General features: G+C 39.5%; 3 protein-coding genes across 3 annotated transcripts; all 3 read left to right on the top strand.

Annotated features, from left to right (window-relative positions):
- The first annotated feature begins 1,529 nt into the window (after positions 1-1,529).
- LOC117427821 (hydroxycarboxylic acid receptor 3-like) lies at positions 1,530-2,807 on the top strand. Its single transcript, XM_034046145.3, has one exon. The coding sequence runs from the start codon at positions 1,768-1,770 to the stop codon at positions 2,758-2,760; it is 993 nt and encodes a 330-aa protein (XP_033902036.3). The 5' UTR covers positions 1,530-1,767; the 3' UTR covers positions 2,761-2,807.
- A 543-nt stretch (positions 2,808-3,350) lies between these two features.
- Positions 3,351-6,135, top strand: LOC117426341 (hydroxycarboxylic acid receptor 3-like). Its single transcript, XM_034043813.3, has one exon. It carries the CDS (start codon positions 4,698-4,700, stop codon positions 5,685-5,687), a length of 990 nt encoding a protein of 329 aa, XP_033899704.3. The 5' UTR covers positions 3,351-4,697; the 3' UTR covers positions 5,688-6,135.
- A 1,807-nt stretch (positions 6,136-7,942) lies between these two features.
- LOC117427662 (hydroxycarboxylic acid receptor 2-like) lies at positions 7,943-9,531 on the top strand. Its single transcript, XM_034045847.3, has one exon. It carries the CDS (start codon positions 8,124-8,126, stop codon positions 9,111-9,113), a length of 990 nt encoding a protein of 329 aa, XP_033901738.3. The 5' UTR covers positions 7,943-8,123; the 3' UTR covers positions 9,114-9,531.
- The last annotated feature ends 31 nt before the right edge of the window (positions 9,532-9,562 follow it).

Below are 9,562 nucleotides of genomic sequence, written 5' to 3'. Positions count from 1 at the left end.
CTTACCATTCCACCCCAAAATAAAGAGACCACAAACATCCCAGAACAGTGACGCCATAGACAATTTACTGGAGTGGGAACACACGGTTTTGAATTGCATGCAAATACTTGGATTATGCAATGGCAAATATTGTCATGCTATTTATTTCACTATGCTGTGTGATGTCATAACTAAAGCCCTGCAAATCCGCGGATAGCTGCTTTACATCCACGGATGCAGGTGTGGTGGATTGTTTTACATATTCGCAGATCGGATGCGGATATAATTATTAATATTCGGCTGATAAAAGTTCAGTTTGTATTTTATCTTGCCTTGTCAAAAGCCAACAGTTTATTTTCCCACTGCGAGCCCAGAGTACAAACCCTGAGTATAAGCAGGTGACCACAATGTCTGACACGGTCACCTGTTTGCACTTTCCTTAGTTTTTCGAACTCTGTTTTTTAATCTGTAGAACCAAATTTACAAGAAATTAATTACGGATGAATACATCTTAAAGGAAAAATGAGAAAGGCACGTCATCAAATTGGAAAAACATTCTGATTACTTGCCGATGAAAACGGACACGCTGTGGCTGGATACGTCGCCTGTCTAGTGCAAGACAAGTATGTGCTTTCAGTAGCCATAAAACAGGTACATCAAACTTATTAAAACATAAATGCGAAACGCAATCGCGATCACGATTCAGAGCCGACGGTAGGCAAGGCTATAGGCGGCTGTCTTGTAGCTCAGCTTTGTGGCTACCGAAAGTATTATTTACATGAGTGGTTTATTTTTTTGTAACGTAAAATGTTATTTGTTGTGATGCACGCTGCTGTTCTTGTAAGATTGCTGTTTAAAAATTGTCGTGTTAAAAAAATGAACCTCAGATGTATTCCTCCTATAAATGAACGTGAATTACTTGCGTTCGGAAATTATTAATAATGAACAATCTATAGTTACTAATATAGTGAAATAGCAGCAATAAAACATTTACAAAATTACAGCTAGGCTATCCAAATGTGTATTTGTATTGTGCATACACGCGCAGGCAAACTGGCACCCACTTATGAGAGAGAGAGAGAGCAAAGCGACAGACCCAAACATCCACGCGCGCTCCGTGACAGCAGGCATCTGAACAGACAACACACACACTTAACACGCTCCCATAGTCCCCTCAATCCCATCATCTTCAAACATGTTGTGTGGATTTCCGCGGCTGCGGATGGATTTGGAGGAGTCAGTATGGCAGATCAGATAAAGTTAAAGTCTCGCGGACGCGGATAACATTTTTGGTATGCGCGCAGGGCTTATTAAGACATTTGCCACGGTTCTCTTGAAACCTATTTTTGTTAGTTGTTTTGCCAACTCACACTGGAACGAGCCGTGTTGCACAGCTTTCTTGTTTGTTTATCAAAGTTGTTGCATAGGGTCCAAACACAGGATGTTTGCCTTGCAGCATATTGGCGCACACACACACACACACACACACACGATGCCATGATATGTCACAAGCCATGTAACTAAATTTCAAGAAACAGGAACCCATTCAATCCTTACTCAGCTAAGTAAGCCTTTCTAAGTAAGCAGAACAAAAACTGTTACTATTACATAAATAGTCTATGACTAAATAGATTTCACAGTTAACTAAAAAATATATATTTATATACAAATAGCCATTTCCTGGTCTGAGTATATATAGCTGATGAAGGGTGGTTTTATCATTTCGACTTGTTAACTATTAATTCAGCAGTGTGCATCTGAGAAGCGGAGCCACGCACCCCAGTAATCATGGCTGTGAGCTCGAATGAAGAGGGTAACCTCAGCTGCTGTGTTTTTAACGGAGACCTGCTCTCCAGCGTTCTGCCTCCGCTTCTCATTGTGGAGTTCGTGCTGGGGGTGGTGGGCAATGGGATTGCGCTGTGGATTTTCTGTTTCCACTTCAAGCCCTGGAAAACCAGCACAGTCTTCCTGTTCAATCTGGCCCTAGCCGATTTCCTCCTGAACGTTATCCTTCCGTTCCGGGCAGATTACTACTTGAGGAACAAAGACTGGATCTTCGGAGACGTGTTCTGCAGCATCTCCCTATTCATGGTGGCCATGAACAGAGCTGGAAGCATCCTGTTTCTGACTGCCGTTGCCGTGGATCGATACTTCAAAGTGGTCCATCCCCACCACCTTATAAACACCAAGTCTGTCACGAAGGCTGTGTACACTGCATGCGCTTTGTGGATCCTTGCCATAGCATTGACTGTGTACCTCCTTACCAAATCTCACCTGTTTCCTAACGGGAACTTGACACAGTGTGATAGCTTCACTATATGCCTGTCTTCTACGTCTGATGGTAGTTGGCACAATGCTCTGTTTGTGCTCGAGTTTTGTGTTTCTCTGAGCATTGTACTGTACTGTTCTTTCTCTATAGCCTGGAAACTCAAAGTGAATCTGCTAGACAAACAAGCCAGGATAAGGAAAGCTGTGAAGCTTGTAACAGTGGTGGTGGTCATGTTTGTTGTCTGTTTTCTCCCTAGTAATGTTACTAGAATACTGATCTGGATCAAAAATGGAAAACATATACATGACTGTGCTGCTTATGAAGCGCTGGACAGCGGATTCTACATAACCCTCAGTCTGACTTACCTGAACAGCATGCTGGACCCACTTGTGTATTACTTTTCCAGCCCGACATTCAAAAAGTATTACATTGCTGTCGTGAGTCTCCGGCTGCACAAGAAAGAAGATCCATCGGCAGAGGGTACATCAGACAGGTCGCTGCAGCATGCATAGCTTAGTTTAAGTATAGCATATCGCACTTAATTAATTAAACAGCCCGCATACATGAGTATTGTGAAGCTCAGTATTACGGGGAATATTCATTTGGAAAAAGGTATTTTGCTGTATTGCTATTTTCATTTATTACTGTATTTAGTAAATTCCTAATAAAAACAGTCGAACTTGATTCAACAGGTTGACCAGAGGTAACTGGAAAGTGTTTAGTGCTTGGAAGACAGGAACGGTCTGTGTTTTATAATGCAGTGAAATTACTGGCAGTAGTAAGGTGTGCGCGAGACTGCATGATAACTCTTACCATTCCACCCCAAAATAAAGAGACAACAAACATCCCGGAACAGTGACGCCATTGACAATTTACTGGATTGGGAACACACGGTTTTGAATTGCATGCAAATACTTGGATTATGCAATGGCAAATATTGTCATGCTATTTATTTCACTATGCTGTGGGATGTCATAACTAAAGCCCTGCAAATCCTCGGATATCTACTTTATATCCACGGATGCGGGTGTGGCGTGTTGTTTTACATCTTCGCGGGTGGCGGATCGGATGCAGATATAATTATTAATATTCGGCTGATAGAAGTTCAGGTATGTGTGAGACTGCATGATAATTCTTGTCATTCAACCACAAAACAAAAGGAACAACAATACATATAATAAACACACTGGGACAGTGACAGCATAGACAACTTCCTGCAGTGGCAATACATGGGTTTGAATAACATGCAAATACTTACTGTTTCTCATATACAATTGAAGTGTAAGAGTCAAATTACATTATACAATAGCAAGAATAGTCATCCTCTGTATTTCAGTATGCGATGGGATGTCTTAACCTTGGTGATATCTCAGGATCTCTTCAACATATGTTGTTTTTTATTTCCAAATACCTCACAGGGCGGCAGGCACAACCGTGTAATTATTAGTTTAACGGTACATATCTGAGCTTATCCAACTAAAAATGTATAGAAGCATAATTGCAAAAAATGTTATTTTGATTGTACCATGATTGTATAGTGGATCCCTTTGTCAAATAATGTCTTTAGTAACTGTACACTGTAAAATACCACCCACTACAAAGCAAGCTGCCAAAGTTACAAGACTCAGTATTTTTTGTATAAGGTGCTTGATAGAGAGGTACACATTTTCATGGCATATAAACATTAAATACAGATAATACATGAACAAGTGTTTAATTCAGTAATAATATATAACAAGTAGCTTTAAACCAAGTAAACTTTTTGTAGTGAAATAGTATTGAACTTCTCCTCCCCCACCCATGTGCATTAAAAAATGAACATTGTAAACATGCCCAGGGAAGACAAGACAAGACAAGACAAGACGGAACACATAACACATTGCTTAAAATTACCTTTAAAATGTCTGGAGTGGAAATGTTTGCAGGAAGAGGTTTCCCCTTGTGTCTCAGATATTCAGATACAAGAGAATCTGCATCATCAAGGCTGGGAAGAAAAGGCGATCAGAATGAATTGAGGTTTTTATTTTGTCCACAATACCAAGAGTACGTGTGGTGCTATATATCAAAGTTATATTGGTATAATCTTATTGTACTGCTTAACAATCTAGAACGTCAACAGCGATTTTAGTAAAAACAAACAAAAAAAAAACTAAAGAAGAGCCATATCAGACACGGTGTCAATACATATTATTGATAAAGTCGAATGCACACACATCAGGGAATTTTAGAAAACAAAGAACACAAGTTCCTTTTTCTTTCCTTTGCTCTGTGAGGTTATTCCCATTTCCATGAACCACTAATAGGTCTGTGCACATCTGCATACACACACAGTGCAGCATATAAAAGACTCCAGCAACAGAACTGTCAACCATAGACACAACGCGCAGCTTCCCATTCAGCAGGCACAGGACAGCTCTGCAGGTACCATTTGCCTTAATTCAGTTCAGCGATGGAAAACCAGTCGTGCTGTGCATTTCCAGAGCCAATCTTAGACGTCACCCTGCCACCTGTGCTTATATTTGTGTTTGTATTTGGTACCATAGGCAATATAATTGGCTTGTGGATGTTCTTTTTTCTAATGAAAACCTGGAAACCGAACAGCATTTACCTGCTGAATCTGGCAGTGGCAGACACAGTCGTCATATTTTGCCTTCCCTTCCGCGCAGATTACTACATGAGACTGAAGAACTGGATCTATGGAGATGCCTCTTGCAGGATACTGCTGTTCATGCTGGCTGCAAACAGGGCTGCCAGCATCTTCTTCCTTACTGCCGTTGCGGTCGACCGTTACCTAAAGATTGTCCACCCTCACAACAGAATCAACAAGATGACTTTGTGGTACGCGGTATGTGTTTCGTGTGGCCTGTGGGGGCTCATCTTCGCAATGACCGCTTACCTCCTCTTTGAACCTCACCTGTTTCTGCAGAACAACAGAACGCAATGCGAGAGCTTCAACATCTGCCCTGGCACTAACCCATCAGCAATGTGGCACAACACTTACTACGTGCTCCAGTTCCTCGTGCCTGTGTGCATTATTGCATACTCTACAGCCCGCATAGCCTGGCAGCTGAGAAGCAAGACAATAGATAAGACTGGCAAAATCAAGAGAGCTGTACACTTTGTAATGGCTGTTGCCATCGTTTTCGTCATTTGCTTCATCCCCAGCAGTATGTCCAGAGTAGCGGTCTTTATCCTAAAGTCTCAGTATTCAGAATGCAGTTATTTCAGGGAAGCCAACCTGGCTTTTTATACCACAATTTGCTTCACTTACTTCAACAGCTTGCTGAACCCAGTGGTGTATTACTTCTCAAGCCCTGTATTCAGTAAGGAGTTTAAAAAAGCTTTCAACAAACTCCGGGGTCGAACATCTGCAGAGGATGGTGATCAGTCAACACAACCAGGGACCAACTCAACCTCAACTGAACATACCAGGAGTTAGATAGCAAGGATCCCTTCATAACGATGAAAGCGTTTGTGTGTGAACTAGGGGTGTAGAGAATGTAATCCTTTTAATAGAATTATTGTGAAGGTATGTGTTGTAGCACAGTAAGGTAAAATAAGCTAGTGGGTTTTTATTGTTTTTAATTAGAAAACATAATGTGTATATTTTAATGTACTTGTTTAATCTTATTTCTGGGTGCTTGTGATTTATAATAGTTTGTTATTTTCTCATTAAAGATGTTTTCTTTCCTGATAAATGTGTAGTAAAAAAAATAAACAACAAACAAACAAAGACTCCAACAGAAATGATTAAACCAATTGAAATGTAAGTTTATAGTGAATGCAATCTGTAGAATGATTGAAATAATAATTTAATAAAGATATAGAAATGTAGCAAATTGGAAAGCATTGGAAACCGGCATTGTACATGTACTGTAACTCTTATTAAATTACTAAAGTACTTCAAAATGGGTCTTTTCTTGCAAAGAGTGTAAAAATAATGGTCACACAGACTTTGTTCAACAAAAAGCTTTCGTACAAAAGTGTAGTTATTAATTGAACAGTGCGTATCTGAACTCTAATTATTGAAACAAATACAAAAAGTAATTTTGATTTGTACCATTATTGTATAGTAAATCCCTTTGTCATTTTTTTTTTTAACTGGACACTAAGATACCACCCATTGCAAAGCAAGCCACCAAATGTACACACAGACTGTATTTTTTGTGTAAGTTATCTACTTGTTTAAAAAGCAGACAAGTACACACCTTCTGACGTACTGAACAGGGCTATCAAACCCTTCCATTTCGTATCATAATATTTCATGGTATATAAACATTAAATACAGATAATACATGATTTAAAAAAAATACCAATATATAAATAGTCATTTTAAACCAAGTAAACTTTCTGTTGTGAAACTGTATTGAACTTATTTGCCCCCCTCCCCATGCACATTAAAACATGAACATTGTAAACACACCAGGACTAAATAAATATATCTTCACGGTTCTTTTGTGATCATGCTTTGTTGTTGTTCTACAAATTGTCTAAACATGTATGCAAACAATAAGCAAACATGCAGAATATAAAGGGTTAAATACAGTACAATGGAAAGCACAGGACATTTAAACATTTCAATAGAAATGTTATGTTTGAAAAAGACAAACAAAAAAGCTTGATTATTCAAATCTTTAATTATTACCAAGCATGCATTGCTACAGTAAACTACGTGTGAAGCATTCAAATTACACTGGGTAGTTTGCATACATGAATATTTGTTTTTCCAACACATACATATACAGTATGATCAAAATAAAAGTGTTACATGTCTTACCATGGGAAGATAAAATACAAAGCAGGGATTCTGTTTATGTAAGGCAATCCAACAGTCTCTTTTCATCACCAGCAAATTCTTGTGGAGAACCAAAAATAAATCCATGAATTATAAACTAAAGCATCTCTTTGCTTTAAATAGACTTTCAAAAGCAATAATTTCTATTCCTGGTGGTTTTCATTTTACATCAGTGTAATAGGACTGAGACTGAGCACAAACAACGGTCTTATATCCACTATGCAAGAGAGCCGGACAACACTGCCCGTTACATTAGGAATCCACATGAAACTGTACATATAATATGTTTAGATTCTTTAGGGTTAAATATGGTACAATTCTCAGAGCCTCAATTAGTATTTTGTTCCTCATATACGACTAGAATGTTTAATATAGGGCTGTGAAGTGCCTTTTGGCTTTACAGTACTGTAATACACTCAGGAGGCTTGCAGCTAATGAAAAATGTACCCAAAGGGCATTGTCATTGCTTAAAATTACCTTTAAAATGTCTGGAGTGGAAATGTTTGCAGGAAGAGGTTTCCCCTTGTGTCTCAGATATTCAGATACAAGAGAAGCTATATCATCAAGGCTGGGAAGAAAAGGCGATCAGAATGAATTGAGGTTTTTATTTTGTCCACAATACCAAGAGTACGTGTGGTGCAATATATCAAAGTTATATTGGTATAATCTTATTGTACTGCTTAACAATCTAGAACGTCAACAGCGACTTTAGTAAAAACAAAAGAGCCACTATCAGACACTGTGTCAATACATACTGTTGATAAAGTCAAATGCACACTATCCCAGAAGCTTGATTAACTACCTTGGGATTCCCCCCCCCCCCCCAAGGTAGTTAATCAAGCTAGCAGTGGTATAAAACAAGGAACACACAACAGAAGTTCCTTTTTCTTTCCTTTGCTCTGTGAGGTCATTCCCATTTCCATGAACCACTAATAGGTCTGTGCACATCTGCATACACACACAGTGCAGCATATAAAAGACTCCAGCAACAGAACTGTCAACCAGACACAACACACAGCTTCCCATTCAACAGGCACAGGACAGCTCTGCAGGTACCATTTGCCTTAATTCAGTTCAGCGATGGAAAACCAGTCGTGCTGTGCATTTCCAGAGCCAATCTTAGACGTCACCCTGCCACCTGTGCTTATATTTGTGTTTGTATTTGGTACCATAGGCAATATAATTGGCTTGTGGATGTTCTTTTTTCTAATGAAAACCTGGAAACCGAACAGCGTTTACCTGCTGAATCTGGCAGTGGCAGACACAGTCGTCATATTTTGCCTTCCCTTCCGCACCGATTACTACATGAGACTGAAGAACTGGATCTATGGAGATGCCCCTTGCAGGATACTGCTGTTCATGCTGGCTGCAAACAGGGCTGCCGGCATCTTCTTCCTTACTGCCGTTGCGGTGGACCGTTACCTAAAGATCGTCCACCCTCACAACAGAATCAACAAGATGACTTTGAGGTACGCGGTGTACGTTTCTTGTGGCCTGTGGGGGCTCATCGTCGCAATGACCGCTTACCTCCTCTTTGAACCTCACCTGTTTCTGCAGAACAACAGAACGCAATGCGAGAGCTTCAACATCTGTCCTGGCACTAACCCATCAGCAATCTGGCACAACACTTACTACGTGCTCCAGTTCCTCGTGCCCGTGTGCGTTATCTCGTACTCTACAGCCCGCATAGCCTGGCAGCTGAGAAGCAAGACAATAGATAAGACTGGCAAAATCAAAAGAGCTGTACAATTTGTAATGGCTGTTGCCCTCGTTTTCACTATTTGCTTCATCCCCAGCAGTATGTCCAGAATAGCGGTCTTTATCCTAAAGTCTCAGTATTCAGAATGCAGTTATTTCAGGGAAGCCAACCTGGCTTTTTATACCACAGTTTGCTTCACTTACTTCAACAGCTTGCTGAACCCAGTGGTGTATTACTTCTCAAGCCCTGTATTCAGTGGGGAGTTTAAAAAAGCTTTCAACAAACTCCGGGGTCGAACATCTGCAGAGGATGGTGATCAGTCAACACAACCAGGGACCAACTCAACCTCAACTGAACATACCAGGAGTTAGATAGCAAGGATTCCTTCATAACGATGAAAGCGTTTGTGTGTGAACTGGGGGTGTAGAGAATGCAGCACAATAAGGTAAAATAAGCTAGTATGTTATTATGTTTTTTAATTAAAAAAATAAAGCGCATATTTTAATGTACTTGTTTTATTCTTACTTCTGGGTTGTTCTGATTTATAATAGTTTGTTATTTTCTCAATAAAATGTTTTCTTTCCTGATAATTGTGTAGTAAAAAAAAAATTATAACAAAGACTCCAACAGAAATGATTAAACCAATTGAAATGTAAGTTTATAGTGAATGCAGTCTGTAGAATGATTGAAATAATAATTTAATAAAGATATTGAAATGTAGCAAATTGGAAAGCATTGGAAACCGGCATTGTACATGTACTGTAACTCTTATTAAATTACTAAAGTACTTCAAAATGGGTCTTTTCTTGCAAAGAGTGTA

Source organism: Acipenser ruthenus, chromosome 21, assembly GCF_902713425.1.
Source record: "Acipenser ruthenus chromosome 21, fAciRut3.2 maternal haplotype, whole genome shotgun sequence".
In the NCBI taxonomy this organism is placed as follows: domain Eukaryota; kingdom Metazoa; phylum Chordata; class Actinopteri; order Acipenseriformes; family Acipenseridae; genus Acipenser; species Acipenser ruthenus.
Note: the sequence above shows the minus strand (reverse complement) of the source record. Positions and strands in the feature narration are given on the sequence as shown.